This window comes from Manis javanica, chromosome 5, assembly GCF_040802235.1.
Source record: "Manis javanica isolate MJ-LG chromosome 5, MJ_LKY, whole genome shotgun sequence".
In the NCBI taxonomy this organism is placed as follows: domain Eukaryota; kingdom Metazoa; phylum Chordata; class Mammalia; order Pholidota; family Manidae; genus Manis; species Manis javanica.
The window spans coordinates 169,752,964-169,775,465 of NC_133160.1; the positions used below are offsets into that span (position 1 = coordinate 169,752,964).

Here is a 22,502-nt window from a genome sequence, read left to right on the forward strand (position 1 = left end):
CCACCAACCGCCATTTGCAGCCATGAGGGAAGGGCAGGATTCAAGGCTGTTCTCTGCACAAGAAGGGCTCCTGGGTTCCCCCTGGGCCCCAAGACCACTCTGGCCAAGGGTGCTCCCAGCCTGTGAAGGGGCCCTTACAGCAGGGATACCAGTAAGCTTCTCAGACCCCCTGCATGGTGGGGGACCCAAGAGGCCACCCCCAAGGAGCTGCCAGTGCCACAGAGCAGGCATGGCGGGAAAAGGAAGTACATCAGGACACAGGCCAGGTGAGCAAGAGTTCACTGATTCACCGTTAAGACACAGGATGTAACACCCTGGTCAGACCCCAGACATAGAGGCCAGCTGGCTGCTGGGTGAAGGGGAGACGCCTGGGTGCATGGGACAGACACCCGCTATGGTTGTGTCCCTCCGTGGCCCAGAAGACACTGGTCACACTGGGGATCCTCTCTGGTCAGAGGCTGACAGTGGGGTCCTAGGGTAACAGGGGCGGCGGCGGGCAGGGAGGTCCTCCACTAGGGCCCCACTGAGCCCATCCCAAGCCCCACAGGGCCTGGCCAGGTGTCCCCCTGGCCCTCTGCAGTCTGCTTCCTGGTTGGGCCATCACTGGCAGCAAGATGGCGAGGCCCAGAGCAGAGGTCTGCAGCTGGTGTGGCTGGGGGAGCAGCCCGCACTGGGTCTGCGGTCTGTAGGCTAATAGTCACCGTGGGCCAGGCCAGCCTGGGGAAGAAACCTCTGGAATGTCCCCCAAGGCAGGCACTCAGAGGGGAGGGGATGGTGGTGGTGAGGAGGGCTGGGCCCCAACCGCAGCAGGTGGCCCCCAGTCCCTGCAGTGCCTGCCCTGGGCCCTGAGTGAAGTATCTGCACCTATTTAGGTGGCTCGTTATTTTTTAAAAGAACCGAAAGCTAAAAATAGTGGCGATGCATAACAAATGGGAGCCCTCATTCCCTGAGCACTGCTGGCTGTGGCTTTCAGCACCACCCAGCCGTTTTTAGCGCACCATGGAAGACAGGCTTAGCTCCCTCCCCACTCTCCCTGCAGGCGGATGGAGGCGAGAGCCCCTCAGCAGAGGACGGTGTGGAATGCCTCTCTCCACACTCCAGTTCAGGCCAGAGCTGCAGGGGCCGAGCCCAAGCGTCAGCGGGCAGGACGCCCTGCAGGGTGGTGGGTGGGAGGGCCCACAGGGCCAAAGCAGGGCCTCCTCTTCCTTGGAACGTTCTGGAGCCATACGCCGTGAGCCCACCAGTGCCGGCCAGGCCTGGCCACAGCGCCTGCCCACACAGTCCAGGACCAGTGTGGTTGCCTGCAGAGGGACGGGGTCACAGGTCAGTTTCTCCTAGGCACCGGTCCACTCTTGAGCAAGGATTTTATTTGAGGACGTTCATGCCGAGTCCATGCAGGTGGAGCCTCCCCACAAGGTGCTCACACATACTTCCCTGTTCTTCCACAAACGCAGCATGGGGCAGCTCCCAGTCAGAGGAGAGGGCCAGATGGACACTGTCCACTCCTCCCCAGGGTGTCCTGGCACCTCACTGAGCTCCATTTGGCATCACATTTGACTCATTTTGGGTGGAGAAGACAGAGAGCTTGGTCACACCTCCCCAAAGCCCCTGGTCAAGCTGCATGTCCAGGCTGGGGCCAGTGCAGTGCTGGGTGGCCAGGAGCAGGGTGAGCATCTGGGCCCTGGACGACCCGCAGGGAAGTCACGTCACTTCTGACCTTCTGAGGTCCCACCGCCCTCTCTGCTGATGTACAACACCCCTCAGGCCCGCAGACTATGGTGACCCTCGGCAACCACGCTGGCACCACACGAGACTTAGCAGCCGGCACGTCTCCAACACTCTGACGACAGACATTGTTTGAGTCTCCTGAACAACAGAATCCACAGGCCCCAAGCCCCCCTGCTCTTAGCAGGGCCCCAGCGGGACATGGGGTGGGGAATATCCAGTCCCACATGGGCTGACGTGTGGCTCACAGGGCACACCCAGAGCCCACAGTGAGGGCCGACCCACAGGGAGCTGGTCACGCAGGAGACGAGCATCATCAGAAAATAGTTTAATTATGTACAGACAATCGCCAGGCTGATTACACGTGGGAAGATGAGAATGTCCACCAACAGGACTCAACAAGGACAGCAGAGTGGAGCGATCTGCTTCCCGCAGATGCGCTCTTGAGGTGACGGCTACAAAGTAAATCACAAGCCCTAACAATTGTGGGAGAAGCAGTAATCAGCACTTTTCTGTGGGGCCAGAAAAAGAAATCAGAGGCTTTGCGACACACGCTCTTCTCAAGCCAGGGGACGTGTTTGCTCCAGGTCCAGGATGGCGGGCAGGCTCTCTGCGTGCAGTGTGCCGGCCACGGAGAAGGCCCTCGTGGGGGGGCTCCAGTTGGCCGCCCTGTGCTCAGAAGAGGGGCCTGGAGCCCTGACTCTCAAACTCGGCCCAGGCATCGCTCAGCTCCATGAAGATCATCCTGGCATACTGCTCGTATGGCTGCCCCCTGGCCTATGGACCAGCAGGTGAGGTGGCCTGGGGCCTGCCTCTGGGACCCCCGCCCATACCACACCCCTGCCTGGCACTCACCTTGTCCGGGTGGACCACCAGCACAGCCCGGCGGTACTGCCTCTTCACCTGCCCGGGGGTCACCAAGTCGGCCATGCCCACGGGCTCCCAGCGGCTGCCATCCCACAGAGCAGTGTGCAGCGTGGACAGCAGGGCACGGATGTTCCTCTCCTTGCCATCGGTCCAGTCCAGGAGCTGTGGGTGACACTGGCACTGCAGAGTGGCCCTCCTGGCCCTCGGCCCCTCTGCCAGCCCCCATGTGAACGGCTCCGCATGCCTTCAGGAGGTGAGGCGAAGCTCCAGGCGACGCGTGTGGCCCAGACAGACCCGCCCTCTCACCTGCTGCACTGACCCCACCCAGGCCTTGATGGTGCCGGAGTAAATGTTCAATCACAGGTGGCTTGCCATCCCAGCCTCGCCCTGCCCATTCTGGGGCTCCAGTGCCCAGTGGGGATGAGAGGCTGGGTTCCTGGTGGCCTGTCGGATGACCCCAAAGGCCACGGCCACCTGCTGGGCCCTCGGAACTGCACTGTCAGCCTGTCTAGCAGTGAGGACTGCTGGCCCTGGACAGCAGGTGTCAGAGTGCCCAGGCAGGGCAGAGGTCCCTCGTCACACCCAGTGCCCTGAAGGCACTTCACCCCGAGCAGGGGGATGTCTGGTTAGGTCCTCCAAGAACTGAAGCACTCAATAAAATGCGAATCTAATCTCAGGTCTTCAGCACAACAGCGTCAGAACCACTGAGATATGCTCCCACTGGGGTGGCTACGCATTCCACTCCAAAAGGTCAAGGTGGCAAATGTGCCCACATGGAAGTTGCCATCTCTGTGCACACTGCATGAAGGCCCTCTCATGTATGAGGGGTCTGATGGCTCACTTAGGGCAAAGGCCAAATGTGTCCACGGTATCAGGAGACCCCCTCACCCGCAGAGCCTCACCAGGCCCTACCATGCCCTCAGCCAGATCCTCCTGGGGGCACGCAGACAGCTGAGGCATGGCCCCTGTCCCACTCCACCCTCGCCAGCTCGTGCCACCTCCGCACCTTCAGTTTGAGCGGGTCTGTGTCTCTTGCCTGGTCCTGCCTCCTCATCTCTGCAATGGTCCGCGGCCCCTTCTTGTCTGACTTGGAAGAGAAGCCTTGATTGGACAGCAGGTCCTCAAAATCATTCTCGGACACTCTGGGCTTTTGACCTGGAGAAGAGCAGAGGCTTCGCTGAGACTTGTGGCCCCAGTGCCCACCTCCTGTGCACAATGGTTCCCATGCGCTGGAACCCACCCAAGGTCTTTGTGACCAAAACGTGCGGTCTTTCCAATCTGTGCAGCCCTGATGCCTCTAAAGCAGCCAGAGATGTTTCCGTTTCTCATGCAACCTCTGCTCAGGCAGCAGGGTGGCTGCCCCTGCCCACAAGTGTCCTTCAGAGGCGGCCGAGAGAAGCGCAGGCGCCTGGCAGACCTTGCGGGGTCAGTGTGCCTGAATGCAGGCATGCCATCATCTCCTGGGTTGTGTGTGGGCCTGGCCTTGTCCCTGGCCCCATGCCGGCCTCCCTGGCTCAGGGACAAGAGCCCCCCCCGGACATGAATCTGAAACTACTTCCTTACATCTAAAAGGGGTTCTTTCCAGGTGGACCCTGACTACCCATCTTCTCCCCCTTTCCCAGGGATATGAAACAATGTCTCCCAGCAGCCACTTCCAGGCAAACTTGAAAAACCACACATGCAGAGGACTTACCGAAGCTGGGGGTGCGGACGCCCCGCTCCTCTCGGCTGCCAATCACACTGAAGTTCGCTGCATAGCTGGGCCTTGGCTGTGCACAGGCTCTGGGGGATAGCTTGGCCTGGGGGGGCCGTGGGGTGCCCTGGACTGGGGGCCGACTGGTTTGCCAGGAGCCACTGCTCTTGGGAGGCGGTGCTGTCTTGGGACCAAAGCCTCCAGGTGTAAGTCCAGCGGGCGAGCCTGGAGAGAATGTTCACGTGAGTGCCACCAAGGGGCAGCTACACCTCCGCTCCTGTCCTTAAAGCCCACACAGGCCAGAAGGCATGCACGCAAAAACTGAGCGCTCAAGGTTGGACACCAGGTGAGCAGCTGACGAGGTTAGGGTGGGGGGCGCTGGGGCAAGCATGGGCCTTCCCTCTCGCCCTTAAAATGCAGGACTGGGTCCTTAACTTTCCGTTTGAAATCGACTGCATAGGGAGCCAAAAACCAGTGCCCAGAGTCCCTTACACCTTCCCGAGACCCCCCATAATCATCATCTGCAGGCTGGTGCCAGCTGGTTTGTGAGCGTGTGAATGTGTGTGGGGCCATGTGTATGCACGCACGTCCTTGTAGTGTGTCTATTTCTGTGCTGCTCCACCACACGTGCAGATTCACGTAAGCACCAACTCAGACACCCCCGTGCTCTTCCATGACTCCCATTTTAAGAGTACTCTGGAGGTGGGATAGGGCAGCAGGTGACCTTTGCAATGGGCTCTCTGCACTCACTCTGCTGTTACTGCCAAGTGGCGCTCTGGGGTGGGTGTCTGTTCAACCACAGGCCACAGGGCTAGTAGTTTCTGTGAATTACAAAGCTGCTACGAGCTCTCAAGCACAGGCTTTCAAGCAAGCCTGGGCTTTGATTTCTCTGGGATGAATGCAGCTGCACATTGAACTTTATAAGAGGCTGAAAGACAATTTCCTTCCTGGCCTCATGTAGAAACTGTTTCCCCAAACCACAGAGGCGGTAAGGTTTAGGGTGAGGTTGCCTGCTGTCCAGCACGTCTTATTAGCGTGGGTCTATGTCTGGGTGCCCCCTCTATGCACCTGGAAGCTACGCGGTGAGCTGGATGGGCGGCCCCCCAGGCTTTCTGCCCGGAAGGAAAACACTTTGGTGGCCTGGCTCCTATGTCCCCAGTATCCTCTCCAGTGAGCAGGCATCCTTGCTGGGGCTTTGGGTGGGAAGTATGCTGATCCTACAGCTCCCTCAGAAGAGGGCTGGCACCTTGGCTGTCGGGTTTTCCACCCACAGGCGCCTCATCTCTCTGCTTTTCCAGGTTATCTGACGTTTTCTCGTCTGTCTGGTTTTGCACTTTCACCACCCATTCTCTGTACGTGTTTTGTCAAGTGTTACTGAAGTGTTTCTTCTTTCTTTTTTAAGTGACTCTAAGTGATGCTGTTTCAAACCTGGGGATCCTTGTCCACACTGCTGGTTTGAGTTTGTCTGCTGACTGTGTGTCCTGTGACCTACTAAATGCGCTCCTGGGATCAGAAAGGCTTTTGTACCTTTGAGATCTCCCACGTGGACGAGCACATTGCCCAAGGAATACAGCGTCACCGTTCCCTTTCCCAAGCAGGTAGCTCCTCCACATCCTTTCCTGCCCAAGTGTGCCGTGTGCACCCCAGTGGGGAGTTGGGGGAAAGGCTGCAATCCTCGTCACCAGGCGTGGGGTCTGCAGGGACTCGGCACGCTGGCAAAGCCCCCTTCCTGTTACCGGTGTGCTGAGAGGGCTCGCCACAGAGGGCTGTCAGGGCCTTTTGTGTGCTGTTGGTGTGACTGTGTACTTTTCCTCTCTGGCCAATTAATGTGGTGCATTCTGTTAATCGGTTGTGGAATGTGAGCCAGCCCTGCAGTCATTCCTGGAATAAACCCTCCTTGGTGGTGCAGTGTAATATTTGTTACATGTTGATGAATCCTCTGTGCTAATATTTCATTGTGGATTTTCACCTATATTCATGAGGGATGTTGCCCTGTGGTGCTTTTTTTTCTGTCTCTGTCTTGTTTCGGTATGGGGTAATACTAGATTCATAAAATCGATTGCAGAATGTTCCCTCTGTTTCCTAGTTCCTGGAATAGGCTGTGTGGGATTGGTTGGTAGAATTCCCCAGTGAAGCCATCTGGGAGTGGAGAGTTCCTTTTTGGAAGGCCGGGTGAGTTTGTGTGGTTCGTTTGGAAGAGTCTGTTTGCTCTGTGCAAGTCATCAAACGCATGTGCAGAGAACTGTGTGCATCCTCACCCTTCGGCCTCTAAGGTCTGCAGTCCTGCCCCCACTGCATTTCCACCACCAGCAACTTGTATTGTTTCTTCTTTACATTTGTCTAAGTAATCTGTTTTCTTTGTTTTTGTTTTCTATTTCTCTGATTTTGGCTGGTTTCCTCCCTTCTGTTTGCTCTGAATTTATTCTGCTGTTTCTCAAATGTGCTGAGGTCAGGGTGCCAACAGCTCCCTCCCAGCTCTGCTCCAGATGCTGCCCAAAGCCTCTGGCTTCATCTTCCATGTAGTTCAGTTCCGTGGACTGTTCAGCTTTCTTGCAAGGCCAATAACCATGTGCTATTTGGTATCCAGGCACCAGAAGGCTCCAGCGACCCTACTGATTTCTGGACTGACCCACGGTCAGAGACCGGCTGTACCTGTGGGACTCCAGTTCTTCTACACCTGTTGAGGTTTAAGGTGGGACCCGGGCTTTTGGGTGGGGGTCCCCCAGATGCACTAGGAAGACGTGTGCTCCGTGCCACCTGTGCAGCGGTCAAGTGTCCCCGAGGTCCTGTTGGCTGATGATGTCCCCGGCTCATCTCTGGGTCTGCAAACTCTCCGTCTCACTGCTCTGTCACTTGCTGAAAGAGGGGTGTTCGGGTCTCCGACTAGAACTCGAGTTTGCCTATTTCTCCTTTCAGGCCTGGCATCTTTACTCAGGAGCCTGTTTCCTAAGGGGTGTGACAGAGCATCACGAGTCGCAGTGTGGAGGCAAGGGCCAGGCTGAAGCCTGGTCACAGGTGACCCAGGTCCTGAGAGACCCTCTCCCAGGATGTGCAGGGAACAGCCCGGGCAGCACTCAGAGGGGACACAGGCCACGAGGGAATAAAGCCAAGGTCAAACCAAACTCCCAGGAACATCCTTAGAGGGACACTATTCTTAAAAAGAACCATTCAGAAAACAAAAGCCATTCAGAACTCCCAGGAAGTTCTTCATGCAACACAGAGGAAGGTGGAGGCCAGCCCAGGGGGCCCAGCATGCATCACCAGAGGGTCACAAAAAAGAAGAGGGGTCAGAGAAGGAGATAAAAGACATGGTCAGGGCATTTTCCCAGGACCAGCGACAAGTGTCCAATGAGAAAGAAGCCTTGGTAGGCCCCAGGGAGATATTATTTCCAACCTGGAATTCCATATACACTTGACTGCCAAGGGACTAGAGGCATTCCCAGGTACTGCTGCTTTTAAGTCATCAATGGGATACTCCTATCCCTTAAATAACCAGCATCCCAGACACTCTTGGCCCTTAAGTAACCAGCATCCCAGATACTCCCGGCCCTTAAGTAACCAGCATCCCAGATACTCCCGGCCCTTAAGTAACCAGCATCCCAGATACCAGCATCCCAGATACTCCCGGCCCTTAAGTAACCAGCATCCCAGATACTCCCGGCCTTTAAGTAACCAGCATTCCAGATACTCCTGGCCCTTAACCAGCATCCCAGATACTCCCAGCCCTTTAACAACCAGCATCCCAGATACTCTCAGTCCATAAGTAACCAGCACCCTGGGTACTCCTGGTTTCTAAATAACAAAGGTCCCACAGGCTTCTGGCACAGCTATAGGGACTCCAGGGATGTGGGTCTCCCAGGTTTCGGATCAGCTCCAGGAGATCTGAACCAACGGAGGCAGGCCCGGAAGTCAGGTGGGGTGAGCGTCACCAGTCCCCAGCTTCTCTGCCACCCCACAATGAGCTCCTGTGTTAGCTTGGCTGACAGACCCCAGCAACAGGAGCAGACAGGCCATTCCTGTCCCCGATATCTGGGCCTGGGTGAAGAGAGGCAGGGCCCAGCTGGGGCAGCTGAGTCTAGCAGAGGGAGCAGGGCCAGAGACAGACTGAGGGCTCTATGTGCTGGCTTGGTGCCACCACACATCCAACATGTTCTGCACTTTACCTTGGAGGCCAGAACCGAGGTCGCCAAGGTCTGCAAACGGGTCCAGGCTCTGAGGCTTGCTCCCGCTGGCCGGGGGGCCAGGAGGGGTGGGCTGGCCTCCAGGAGAGAAGAAGGGGCCTGAAGAAGGACAGAGGGCATTAGGGTAAGTGCCACTGAAGTAAGACACGGCATCTGCTCTCCCGCCAAGGCTCTGAAACCTCTCTTGGCTAAGCATCAGCACCACACAGCCCCAGAAGGCACATGAGAGCGTGCGCCAGCTCAGGAGACGCATCCCCTCAGGCATCCAGAGCTGCCCCGGCACCCATGTGCTCCTGTGAGAACAGAAGCTGTCAATTCGTACAAGAGCCAGAAGTGGTCCCACCATCTGGCAGGTGTGATTCCGCATTGTGGCATCTATCTGGAAGGCGAGCATGCCCTCTAACACCTGTAAAGGCGTAAGCTTGCGAGCACTCCACATATGACACACACCCCACCTGAGCAGGTTCTCGTACAGCCGCTGGGTTGTCACTGGCATTGCAAACGATGGCCACTCACACATATACAGCAGCTCTTAACCAGTAACAGAAAAAAGAGGAGTTCCCTAAGCAAAGACACAACTGGAGAACACTTAATAGTTTTCAGGACAACACAACCAACCCGAAACACATGCAGTGAGAGCTAATCCCACCCATGATGAAGAAACATGGGTGCAAAGAACTGACTGCCTATCAAACGGGCAAAAGCTATCTTTAAAGGTATGATCTGCCTTTGGTGGGAGCCCTAGGCTAGGAACCGTGTCTGGGTACGTAAGCCAGCAAGTTCACCGGGAGACATGCAACACAGGCCTGTGACAGCCACTCAGTGCCCGAGAGCTCCCAACAGGCCAGAGTCAGTGATGTGCGGAGAGGACAGATGGGCCCGGAGGTGGAATGCTGGACACATCCGCCCCGAACCGGGGAATGGCGCTGCACCACCAGCCATGGCGCAGATCCCGAGGGATAGCCTGCAGTCCTCTGGGGGCCCCCTCAAAGGCACAGCGATTAGGGGACACAAAATGCTGTTTGGCAGGAAGGGCAGAGCAGGGCAAGTAGCACGTGAGGGTATGTAACAGACTGCATCAAAACACACGTGCACCTGCTGGAGGGCAGGGACCCAGAGGGAATATGGGCGATACACACCACCACCGTTGGGGGACCACGGCCCAAGTCTGTGGGCGTGAGGCCCGACCTGGTGGCCTCGTGGCATGCCAGGATGTAAGCACTGCATCCAGGGTGGCCTGCCCTTCACCCCTTTCCCAGGAGGGGGCTCTGGCTTCACCATGTGTGAAGAGAGAAAGGCGCCCTGCCCGCTCACTGGCTCCACAGGCCAGTCTCACCTTCTGTGGCTGGTACTGGGGTGGGGGCCTCAGCCCAGACGCCCCACCCTCCCAGCAGATCTGGGTGGCTGGCCGAGGCTGTCATCCTGCCAGGCTCTTCCCCTGGAAGAGAACAGCATTTGGCGTGTCTTGGGGGTACACAGCCTTCACATGGCCCTGTGGGGATGGGTCACACAGCCCCATCTGTGGGGGCCTGACTCCATGTGTGAGCAGAAGGCAGTCCACAGCGCCCCTGCAGGAGGCAGAAGCCAAGAGCGCCCAGCCATCTCCCTCCTCATGGGCAGATGGTCAGTGAATGGATTGCAGGCTCAGGGGCCACGGGCAGTGAGCACGTGTACCTGCAGGTGCTCCCTTGACATGGTCATCACAGACCCTATGGCCACCTACCGGTGCCCCAGGGCCTGCCTCCCAGAGTGCCATGGGCTGGTGTCTGCCACCGTGTCACCTTGCCCAGGGAGGGGGCACTGTGGCTGCACCTGGTCAGCCCAGGGTTCATAGCAAGGACCAGCTTGCCTCACCCGCCCTGGCCCTGCCGCCCTGGGCCTGTGCTCGGCCACCTGGCCTGAGCCCCAGAGCCGAGGCAGTGCTTACCCAGGTGTGCAAAATCGGGGTTGTGGGCCGGTGGCGGGGCACTGTGGATGGATGGGAAGGACACGGATGCAGTGGCTGTAGAGTCTGAAGTAAGAAGTTGGCCAAAGAGGTCGGGCTTGGAGTAAGGCTGGGTATCTGGATCAGACGGCAGCAGAAGAGGGTCAAATGGGTCGGCTGCGGAGAGACACCCGAGACAAAGGTGCAGGTGAGAGGCTGTGTGGGCTGGGCACACCCCCAGATGGCGCCGTGGCCCCTCAGATCCCAGTGAAGCCCTAGCATCCACTCCAGGTCGCCCTCGCCTTGGTCTCTGTACAGGGGCAGAAGCCGTGAGAGGGCTGGGCTGGCACTCCTGAGACCGAAACCCAGGACAGGCGGAGCCTCCTGCTGGCATGCCAGAAGCCCCCAGACAGTCCTGAGAGCACCCTCTTAATGAGACGAAGCTCCTAACACCTCGCCGGCTACTCCACATGGGCGGTGCACATACCAGCCACACGGGGCCCCTCCAGAGACGTGTCCTGTGCACTCAGGGGAGGGGCCGGGCTTGCCAAGAGCACAGGAGTCTCTCCACCCAGCAGATCGCCTGGGGAGCCCTCTGGAGCAGACTCGGGGGCCCCCAGGAGGCAGCTGAGCAGATCGGCGTTACTGGACGGGGCTCCATAGGCTTGCACGGGGGGCGCAGGCCCCGCCTCGGAGTGCAGCCCCAGGAGGTCGACACTGTCCTCCTGCAGTGCGGGCGCCTGCGGTATGCCTGGCGAGTCAGAGTCAAAAATCAATTCTCCATCTTGTGGCCTCATGGCTGGGCCCGGTGTGTCCTCATCAGCCGTGTCCTTGCTCTCCACTGAGCATACTGCGGCTTCCTCATCAGAGGGGTCACTCTCACCTCTGACCTCAATGGGGGCCGGTGGACTCTCCAGGGACAGGGTACATTCGGGGCCGGCCTCTGCGTCTGTCTCCTCTGGAAAGAGAACAACGGATGGCGTGGCTGCTAGTCACAGTGGACAGGCAGCGGGGCAGCCACGCAGAGTAGAGGCGCTCAGGCTGGAGGGCAGGGAGGACGCACAGAGGCCAGGGTGCTGGGCACATAATACCACAGCGCCCTCGCTGCCCGTGCCCACTGCCACCCTAGAGCCCAGACGTGTGCTCAGGAGCAGCAGACGTTGGCAGGCGAGTGCGTCTGCATGGAGACCTGGCCTTCAGATGCTGAGATGCGCGGTCCGGGCAGGTGCATCGCTGCCTACCGTGCCCATCCAGTGTGTGCACAGAGTGGCTGGTGTCCGGGCCGCTCTGCGGTGAATCTGACTCTGTGTGCTCTGTATCTGGAGACCCTGCCTCGGCGTCGTACTGAGTGGTGGAGCCGGGCTGCCGTGGGAGCTCTGGCTTCCCTGCCAGGGAAAGCGGTGTATCAGGCCACACGGGCCCAGGACACACAGCCCGCAGCAACCAGAATGTGGCCCCAGGGCTGGGCCCAGAGCGGGATGTGCCGTGCAGCAGTCGCCTGGCCACAGGTTTGCCTGACTCCAAACTAGCAGGAAAGCTGGAGCCCAGCCTGTGAGGAGCCCTCCAAGTTGGTTCAGACACTGCCCTGGGCCACATGTGCACAGGTGTATACACTCACACACATGCACATACGCACTCACATGCCTATATACAGGCACATACACACTCACATGCACACACAGTATGTGTATGCAACACATTTGCATGTACATACCTACACATACTCCCGTGTGTGTGCACACCTACATGCATGTGCACCACACAGGGAACACACATACACGTGAAGAAATGTGCACATTTGTGTGCACACATGTGCACTTCTCAGGGACACTTAACTGTCTTCACTTTAGAAAGTGTACAAAATGCAAACAGGAACATGACAACTGTGATGTGGACAGCAAACAAGACCGTGAGTCCTCGTGGCAGCGTGCCTGTGACGACTCAGGGCCCCACTGCACCTGGTGGGTCCAGGATGAGGCCTGGACTCAAACTCACCTGGTGGGTCCCAGCCCTCCCGCCGATGACCCCTAGGGCAGGGCTGTGGGGAGGAGCGGGACCCTGCGGGTCTGGGAATGGCCAGACCTCAGACAATGCCAGCCCAAGGACCCGCCTGGCTGGGGCAGGAGCTCTGAGGCCCCCCGCACCCTCACACAGCTGAGGCAGTGCCAGGTGTGGGCAGGGCACACCGGCCTGAGGGGCACTCACTAAGGTGAGAAACATCACCTGCAAATGGGTCCCAAAACATACAAGGATCTCACCAAATTTAGAAAGAACGTCTTGCTGCTCCTCGCGGCTAGAAAACAGGATTTTGGGGTTTAGCCCCCTCATGCTTGTGCCCTCCCAGGGTGGGGCCTCCTGGCTGGGCCTGTCTCTGGGCTCCACTTCCACCTCCAGGTTCACTTGGAACAAATCTGGGTATTTCTCCTGAATGTCACAAGCATCGAGGTCATACCTGCATCACAGATGGAACAGTTAGGAAGGACTCAGCTTTGCTTGGGTCGCCCCAACCTTCACTAGGAAACGAGCACACAACAGGGTGTGCTCAGCAGGTGCCCCCTGGGGCAGTGGCGTCCGTCCTGCCCTCTGTGCTCGGGCAGCACATCTCAGAGCCACGCCAGCCACCCTCAGGGAGCATGGGGCCAGCCCTTGCCCACACCCTGCGGGACCTGCAACACAGGTTGGGCATGCTGGGATCTTAAAACGTTTCCATAAAAATGACGCCATTCCCCTCTCACAAATTCCCCAGTGATGAGCAAATGCCCATAAAACCAAGACATCTGGGATCACCCACAAAGCTGGGGAGCAGAATCCCATAGGAAACGCAGGCATGGTCACGGTGGGGCCCGGGGGGTGGGGGGAGGCAGCACTGGGCTGTCCCAGGCAGGGCGGGGGAGGGGCGCGAAGGTTCTGGTCTCCAGCGGCTACCTGAGGTGGTGGGCGGGGGCCTGGGAGACAGGTGTGCCCAGGGCCAAGAGGCAGGGAACACTTCAGTGGCCACTGAACTGCCTTAACTCTGTGGAATGGACCTCTCTAAGGATCCCATTCCACATTTCCCTTAACTCCTAAGATCCCCTGGTTTAACACTTCCACAAACTGTGATGGGCCCTAGTTCTCCAACCAGGCTACGGGCTCCCCAGTGTCGTTCCCACTTTATGTCACCTACTGTCCACATGTTCTTTGTTTTATATTTATTTTGACAGTAGGATGACAAAAAGAGACACAGAAGGGGCGGCGGCGGGTCCTGAGCAACTCGAGGTGCTGGAGGAGGGGCTCTGTGGTCCCCTGCCAAGTGTGTGTGGCACCAACAAAGCAGCACAAAGCCAACCATGGGCAGCCCCAGTCTGGGCAGTGAGCCACACAGGTCCAAGGTCTCACTTCTCTGGACGTGGCGTGTAAGAAGCGAGCACGCGGGGCGCCACTGTGCAGCGCTTATGCTTTCCAACCTTTCCACTCCTGTGGGGCCGATGTGGCATGGGGAGAGTGGCTGTCCACGCCCCTCGCACACTGGCTCCCACCAGAGCCTGCCACAGACTTTCTCCTTCTCTAAGCTCTAACCTCAGTGAGGTGACGCCATGGGTGAACGCTCAGCCAGGCAGGAGAAGCTAAAGTGGGAACTGTGGGTGGTGGTCCTAGAGAGGACCTGGACCGCCAGGCCCCCCACCCACAAGGAGGGGAGGCCAGGAAGCAAGGGAGGAGGAAACGATGCAGGGGCCCACACAAAAGAACACGTGACCTCTGCAGGCTCAGCTCCAGGGGCAGCAAGGCCTTGGGGGCAGCTCCAGGCACCACGCTAGGGGCCAGCCATCCCCACCTCTCTTCCCTGGCTGCCCTGACCCCTAGAGACTGTCCCCAGGCCAATGAGGGAACAATGGGGGTCTGTGAGCAGGGGCACAACCCCCAAAGACCCAGCCTTCAGGGCGGCATAGGGCCCAGGTCCCACTCGACAGGCCCCACCCGAGGGGGCTCCCGACACACTGGGCTGGGAAACAAAGCTGCCCATTTGTGTCCCAAATGCGACCCCCCCAGGTGAGGGCAGGTGGTGTGTAATCTCATGTGACAACACATGGCTACGTCGCATAAATTCTCCCCTTGTCTGGTTCCAACTGCCTCTCTGGCAAAATGCATCCGGCCTGAGAATGGCTCCCTCTCCGGCATCCATCGGACCACCCCACAGCTCCTCACTTGATTTCTCTGCACTGGGGGCACAGCATACATGGTCACCCCTGCCAGGTGCTGTGCTTGTACAACCATAGTCAGAAAACTACGTCTCTCTCCAGCCCCCAAGAAGCTCTCCACCTCTCCAAGCCGTCAGCCTAGGGAAGATACTCAAGGGCCACCATGGCCACACGAGGCCTGAGCTGATGTGGCCCTGCTGCTCAAGGGTGCCTATGTGTGTGCATTCTGCCCGTGTTCAGCACACCACGGCTCAGCACCGCCAACAGCCAAGGGCGTGTGGCGTCCTAGCCCCAAGGGGTTGGCGCAGCACGGTGACTGTGGCTCGCACTGCACTGCACGTGCAGAAGTTGCTAAGAGAATAGATCCTAGAGGTTCTCATCACAAGAAACAATGTTAATAGCGTGTGGTGGTGGGTGTTAACAGGCCTTTTGCTATTACCATTTTGCAAAACACATACATACTGAATCTTCGTGTTTATGCCTGTGAGAAGGTCTGGCATGCTTTTATTTGGAGTCTGAGGAGAGATGGCAGTATTTGAACAATTAGTGTATGTTGCACTAATTTATCACATGTCAATTACAACTCAGCGAAAGCTAACAAACACAGCAGCTAGGAGCACCCTTTGTGGGTCTGCTTTTGGTCCCTGGCACTCCAGTCTCCTGGGGAGGCTCGGACATACAGCTTGGGCACTTTTCTGAGGCCACCCCACCCCGCATCCCTCCTGCATCGCAGGAGAGCCCCTCCATGTCCTTGCCAGCGAGACATCCCCCCCCTCCTACCCCCGGGGCTTTAGTTTTTAGTATTTGGCTGTGATGTGCTTAGGGAGGGGCTTCTTCTCCTTTTACAAAAATACTCCTTTAAGGTTTGATGCCTTCCAGCAGTTTCAGAAAATTTTTAGGCAGTAATTGTTCTGTTCCCTCTTCAACCAGAACTCAAGATAAAAACACACCAGACCTCAGACCCCCCAAATATCTGTTAGGTCCCTCTCTGTATCTCCATTCGTTTTCTCTGCTGTAGTCTGAAGGTGCTTCCTTCCAAATCTACCACTTCAACGAAACACACACCGAGCTAACTGTGGTTCTAACATCGCCTTCTCTGACAGAACCCGGGTCTCCAGGGCATTCCCTGTCCTTATCTTTTCCTGAAATGCGTCGGTCAATTACTAGGGCCCATCCACGACCGTGTATGGTTCGCCGGTGCTTCACCTACTTCTTCCTCCTGGTCTCATTATCTGGTCTTCCAAAAAAACGTTCTTAAATTATGTTTGTGTTACGGTTAAAAACTACCAAAGGAGGGAAAAAAACAGAACTGTAAAAATGTGACATTTCTGATCTTTGTAGTGTCTTTTTCATATGGGGCACTTAAACATCATAAAGTGCCCCTAAGAAAGACAAAGGCAGGACACAGAAACACTTTAAAGTGTACGAACATGTGGAAACGCACAACGTACAGCCTCAGTCTCCTGACACTGACTATGAGGGCGGCAGGCGCACCCTCCCTGGGCCTTACCCACACATAGGCTCCAGGCGACGTCACTGGCCAGAGCACAGCAGGACCCCCAGGACGCTGGTGTCAGGGCTCAGTCCTCCCAGGACCCCCAGGACCCAGGACCCCAGGGTCAGGGCTGAGTCCTCCCAGGACCTGGGGTCAGGGCTCAGTGTGCTCCCAGGACCCCAGGCATGAAGGCCGACATTGCACACTGGCCGCGCATTAACCGCTGCATGCTTCAGCACACAGTGCACAGCTGGGGAAGCTGTGCACCTGCTCTTGCTGTCCCTCTCCCGCATGTAACACCAGCGTACTTAGCAAATCTCACGGTGGCTGCGTTCCGGGGCACAAAACCAGTGTGGAACTGGACCTGGAACATCTTCATGGCCGCCATCTGCAGAGAAAGCACACAGGAGGGAGGCTCTGAGCGGGAGCAACACCAGACCCCACCGCCCACAGCCTTCACAGTGAGCCTGGCCTCAGGTGCTGGGGACACACGGACGTGGGGCAGCAACCTCCCAGGGCTGTGGTGGGGCAGCCCCAGGCCACAGCCCAGCAGGCCCCAGTGCAGACGGCAGCCCCAAGACACGGGGGCTCCAGGTGTGTTGGACTAAAATCCCCTGCCTTGTGCCACCTGAGGTGGGACTCACAAAGGCAGCCAGTGAACAGGGGCTGCCCCACCCTGGCTGAGCGCGCACCCACCTTGGCCTGCAGCCTTCCTCCCAGGGTGGACCTCGCGTGGTAGATTATAACAAGCACATCCCCTTGGACTGTGATGCCCAGGGGAATAACAGCCTTGCCATCCTCAATTTTAAAATCCCTACAGAACAGAATGATGAGAAATGGTTCCTGTGAGTCAAAACCACAGTGTTGTCCAGAAGAGTGGCCTTGAAAGGGTGAGGCCCCTGCCTGGCGGGACCCTGAGTTCTCCCAGAGAGAACCCACGCGGTGTTCCCAGAGTCTGGGCAGTGAGGCTGGGGCAAGGCTTCAGGAAATGACTTGCAGGAAGTCACTCAGCAGCTCACAGCAACATCTCCCCATGGCACCATCGGCCTTCCCCGTGGCATTGCCCAGAGCGTAAGAATGGAGCAGTGTTGCCGTGGGGCGAGGTGGGCCCTGCCCTCCGCTCACCTCATCCTGTCGTACTCCTGGGACGTGGTGGTCACACGCTCGTCCCCCACGTAGACCTCGCAGAAGGGCCTGCAGCCGGTCCTCTGCTTGCTGAACAGTGGCACGGGTGTCATTGTGACAGCCCTCACCAGGATGGGCTTGCTGTGGGGCACAACAGGATCCTCGGCCACCATGTCACACATGTACTCGATGTACCTGTGGTAGGGGGGAACCATGTGCTCCGTCTGCAGGGACACGGCGTGTGGCCGTCTGTGTCCTGGAGCCCTGATCAGAACCCCAGACCATTCTTGGGCCAAATCTAAGCACCTAATACTGTAAGTTTCCCTTGAAGCAATGTTCTGGTTTCACCTCACAGATTTGACGTTAACAATTTTCATTCAGTTCAAAATGTTTATAAATTTCCCTTGAGACTTCCTCTTTGACCCATGCATGGGTTATTTATAAGAAGGCTGTGTAATTTTGAAATATCTAGGGATTTTTTCCAGATACATTTCTCTTATCAGCTCCTTGCTCAGTTCTATTATGGCAAACATATTTTGTATGATTTCTATTTTTTTAAGTTTGCTGTGGTTGAAGAGTCCAGAGCATGGTGCTCCCTACTGAATGTTCATGCGCTCTGGGAGGGAGAGTCCTCTGCTGCGGTTGGGCACACTGCTCCCGAGGTGCCCAGGCTCTGTCCTGGTCTGCCCGTTACTAGGACAAGTGCTGAGGTCTGTGCTGTGCTGTGACTACTTTTACTGGTTTTTGCTCTATAGATCTGGAAGCTACTCAACATGGTGTCACTATTCCAGCTTTCTTTGGTGTGTGTGTCTGTGGCATGCGCTCTAGGGCACCTGTCCCCTGCCTCTTGGTGCTCCTGGCTCACATGACCCCACCTCCTTGGGGTGGCACAGAAGCAGCAACCTGATTCTAACTAAAAATGAAGGGAGGTCACACGGAGTGGATGTCACACGTCACTAGTGGATTTGCTCTTAGGTTCTTGCCCACAGCCCTGCTAGGAAGCCCACGTGAGGGCAAGTCACAGGGCGCCAGGGTGCCCAGAACTATGTCCACAGCAAAGGAGCTCCGCGAACCTGAGTGAGCTTGGACACGGCTCAAAAGGGAAGGGTTAGGCTGGCTCTCAGTGGCGCAAGACTGGTCCCAGAGCGCTGCCCGGCCACACACCCACACACCACCACACACGCCTGGACTCCCAGCCCACAGAAATGGAGAGAATGAGTGCTGGCTGTTTTAAGCCACTAAGTGTGTCCTAGTCTGTCATACAGCAATGGACAGCTGTTTCCACTGCCCACTGCCACACAGTGGCCTCCCTGCGCATGGTACCCACAGCTCGGCCTCCTGCTCTGTTCAACTTGAAGGCCCTGTCTTTCAACTGGTGTGTGGCCCATTGGCATCCAACCTGCCAGCTGGCGCAGCTAGGCTCAAACGCACCCTGGCTGTTCTGTGCTGCACCTGTCCTGGTTCCCTCTATTTCACGATTCTCCTGGATTAACTGAGCATTCTTATGCTTCCACTTTATTTTCCCTGTTGACGTACCAATCATAGCAGGTAAAAAACCCTTTGCTGGTCCCTAGGTTTCCGACCCCAGCCGCTTTCACTTGTGTGCCCTCCTTCACCCCCATGTGTGATTTCCAGCAGTCTGAGGGCGGTGAGCCCACGTGGACTTTCTGTGTCAGGTGTGTGCTGTTCTGAACCCTGCAAGGTGGGCTCTGAGCTTCTGCCGTTAATTCTGGGAAGTTCTTGGCCACTGTGCTTTGGCGTGTCCCCTTCCTGGCTTGCCCCTGCCACTGGAGCCAGCGTGGGGCTGTGCCCTCCAGCTGCCTGAGCTGGTCTGACAGGTCTGCCCACGCAGCTCCTCCCTCCTTGGATTTCCTCCTCTCTTCTTGGGGGAACCATAGCCAGGCCACACCATAACAAGTGACGCTCTTCCTGGCTCTGCCTGCCTGTGAGCGGCAGCTAAGCACAACATGAGAACCCAATATACATGGGACTTGGGAGCAGAAGGGCCTTTAGGGCAACAGTTAAGGGGTTGGCAGCCCGGCACATGTGCTTGGCAGCCTCGCTCCTGCTTCCTGGCGCCTCTGCATGAGCATGCAGCCACCCCGTGCCACACAGAGGACACCACTGGAGGCACAGCTCTCTCTGGTGGCCGAAGACCACGCTGCCAACACCCCCTGCCCTGGGCAATGAGCTGAGATGGGCCCCCACGAGGAATGGCACATACCCATCCCCACCTGCTGGCAACAGGCTGGGTGGCCACTTGGAGTGGAATGAACAACTCACAGGCCTGCTTTCCCTTTCTTCCCGCTGGCGCAGGACCGGGGGCGGCAGGGCCAAAGTGGGGTCCCGCTCTCTGTGCTCTCAGGGTCTGCACTGTCCACACCAAGGCCCCTTGGACAGAAGGGGGAAGAGCACCCCAAGCGTGTCCAGAGAAGGTGTGCCCCAGGAGGGACTCCTCAGACCCTGAGCACCACGGGGGTGCAGGGAGGGGGACTGACACGCGCGAGGACACCTGGCTGGCACCCCAGAGGGAGAGCAGTGCGGTAAGGCAGCAGGGAGGAGCCACTCCCTCTGCGCTTCAGGCAGAGCCCCTCCTCCACACAGACACAGGGCAGCATGACCCGAAGGCCTCAAGGAGCCCTGGCCGGTGAGTCCACACTTGGTTACCAAATCGTCCTGGGTGCATGTGGCCTTCATCCGTGGCTCTTGAAAACACTTCAGAGCCTTGCAGGTGAAACCTTAATAAGGTGTCTTCTGCACCCCACCCAATGGTGGGGGGCTAGTCGCCGGGAACCAGCTGTGCTTGAGGGCTAAGACCTGCCACCCCCACCTCTGGGGAGGGCACGGAGGCAGGGGGCCGAGCGAGCCAAAGGCCAAAGGCTCCGTCGTGGACACCTCTGCAGTGGCACACCACAGACCCAAGAGGGCGGCTGCCAGCCCTTTTCTCAGGGAACTCCCACACTCGGGGAGCCAGAACGCTTCCTGTGCTGCCAGGCCCGCTATTCCTTCCTCGCATCCTCTAGGGAACTGGAGGACGTGAGTGAGTGCCTGCCTGGCTTTTGTGAGCCCTTCAAGCAAATTAATCGGATCTGAGGCAGTGGCTGTGGGAGCTGGCTGGGCAGGAGCATGTGCAATGGCCTTTGGCTGGCATCTCGGGGGCAGTCCTGGGGGACTAGGTCCTCAACGTAGGGATCTGATGCCACCTCCAGGCAGGCAGTGTCAGGACTGCCTGGGTGGTGTGTGCCCCCCTGTCCGCCCCACCATGGGAGCTGGGTCCAGGGGACACCTAGAGTCCCTGCAGCAAAGAGGCTGAACCACACAGCTCGCAGGAGGGCCCCACCCAGCAGAAACACTGTGCCACGGCACCAGGCTCTGTGGCAGCAGCTGGCCCAAGGCCCGGCCCTCATTGCACAATAAGCATGGAGCTGTGCTGGGCTCAGACCTGAACCTGCGGTCACCACCGAAGCTGGGGACAGGGACCACACAGAGGAGGCAAGCTCTGCCTCAGGAGTCGCAGGGTGCAAGTTCCCACCCTGAGTGGGTCCACCTGGGGCTTTCCAGTCCACCCGGCAGGCCCCTGAGGGTGGGCTGTGGGGCGGAGATGCACTTACCAGGCCTGGAGCCACCCAGTGTCACACAACCCACACCCTTTTCCAAAGCCTCCCCACCTGCCAGTGCCGGTGGCCAGGACCTGGCATGGTGACACCACAGCCAACATCTCCAAGCAAAACACCCGGTACCTCTTGTGGGACGGCCAAATGCCCGGTGGGCAGCGCTTCATACTGAACATGTACACGGCAGCCTCTGCGGTGCTGAAGAGCCGGCAGAAGCACAGGAAGGAACACACAGCCACGGCGGACGCGGCTCTTCCATCCTGGGGCACAGGGCACAGGACAGGGTCACACGGCGGGCCGGGGGAGCAGCTCCCAGAGCACGCACATCACAGACATCCCTAGAGGTGCCTGGGCTTTCCTCCTGGGTTTAGAACAGCTTGGGAACTGAAAAAACACACCTGACAGGGTGAGAAGGCAGATCTGAAAAGAAAAGCTTCCTTAACAGAAAGCACAAGGCAGCTTCTCCAACAGGGAGCTGCTCACGCCCAAGTCCTCACCTGGACTTCACGCCCACCCTGGCTGCTGTCCCCCCGACACTCACTGCCTTCCCCTCGGTGCTCACCCCACTGACCCCTCCACATGCCCCAACCCTTGTCAAATCCTGGTGTGACTTCTGACACCACAATGGCAGGCTAACCTCCCAGTGCCCGTTCTGGCAGATGCCCCACTGTGAGGAATGCCCACAAGCCTGACCCTCTCAGTGTGGTTGGGGAACTGGATGCACAGGGGGTGTGAGCAGCTCCCTGTTGGAGAAGCTTGTCTTCAGCACAGTAAGAGGAGCAGAAATGGGGCACCAAGAGGCAGCGTGGGCACAGTGCCAGGCCTCCAAGACCCACACAGGTGCTGCCATGGGGATGCTATGTCCCACAAAGGGGGCGTTGACCACTGGCACGGCACTGTCCCAGCAGGGCCCCATGTGTGCCCGAGGGCCTGGCCTTTTACTGCAGCAAGGCCTGGCACCAGTCTGCCAGGTGCACCTTGAGAAGGCAGGGGCTGCACAGGGCACTGGCTGGGGCCACTACCACACTCCAGCGCAGGACCTCCTGGGACCTGCATGGCCCCCGGCCTAGCCCAGTGCCTCCCAGAGACCTGGCCCTCAAGAAGCTGGCAGGCTGACGGTAGTGCACGGACAGCTACAGTCACTAGGCTGGTGGGCTCACATGTGTACCCTGCAGCCTCATCCCATACCCCAGGAAGGCCTGCCATTGCTGGGGTGGCACCCACACCCTGCCTGGGGTCGGCTCACCTCAATGCAGCACGTGGCCGCCGAGCCCACCTCCTGGGCACCTCCCCTCTGATGCCCTGGATGCCACATCCCATTGCCCAAGGGCAGCGACTTTCCCTGCTCCATGCTGTCTTCCCTCCCACAGGCCCACTGCACTCACCACGCAGTGCACGACACACACATTCCTGTGGTCCTGCCGGAGCCATGCGTGCACATTCTTGCAAAGGCTGTACAGGCCATGGAGGCTTGGGGCCCGCCTGGCTGCCCAGCCACACTCAGAGACCTGAGGGGAGACGCCCAGCTCAGCCTGAGTGCCCTGCGCCTACCCTGGACAGACATGGCACATGCCTCCAGCCGACGCTCCCTGCTGGTCCCTGGGTGCCTCTGTACAGGAGAGCGGCAGGCTACTGCACCCTGGGCAAAAAGAGCTCAGACATACATGCACCAGTTTAAATATGGTAAGAAGCATCTGTGCCCT

General features: G+C 58.2%; 1 protein-coding gene across 8 annotated transcripts in view; it reads right to left on the minus strand.

The window, feature by feature from the left end:
• Positions 1-262: 262 nt before the first annotated feature.
• Positions 263-22,502, minus strand: part of GAK (cyclin G associated kinase) — a 71,399-nt gene continuing 49,159 nt past the window's right edge. For 2 of the 8 annotated variants that reach the window (XM_073237899.1, XM_073237905.1), the window contains exons 14-29: positions 22,185-22,307; positions 20,926-21,059; positions 17,186-17,380; positions 16,757-16,874; positions 16,369-16,448; positions 12,649-12,842; positions 11,632-11,775; positions 10,878-11,348; positions 10,394-10,567; positions 9,803-9,904; positions 8,449-8,565; positions 7,040-7,231; positions 4,286-4,510; positions 3,599-3,747; positions 2,581-2,754; positions 263-1,301 (exon numbers count right to left, since the gene is read on the minus strand). In XM_073237899.1, the coding sequence (XP_073094000.1) occupies positions 990-1,301; positions 2,581-2,754; positions 3,599-3,747; positions 4,286-4,510; positions 7,040-7,231; positions 8,449-8,565; positions 9,803-9,904; positions 10,394-10,567; positions 10,878-11,348; positions 11,632-11,775; positions 12,649-12,842; positions 16,369-16,448; positions 16,757-16,874; positions 17,186-17,380; positions 20,926-21,059; positions 22,185-22,307 (2,904 nt within the window). In that variant the 3' untranslated portion in view covers positions 263-989. Of the gene's footprint in view, positions 1,302-2,038; positions 2,503-2,580; positions 2,755-3,598; positions 3,748-4,285; positions 4,511-7,039; positions 7,232-8,448; positions 8,566-9,802; positions 9,905-10,393; positions 10,568-10,877; positions 11,349-11,631; positions 11,776-12,648; positions 12,843-16,368; positions 16,449-16,756; positions 16,875-17,185; positions 17,381-20,925; positions 21,060-22,184; positions 22,308-22,502 lie in introns of those variants that run through there. The other 6 variants (XM_073237902.1, XM_073237900.1, XM_073237904.1 and 3 more) reach the window with 6 other exon arrangements.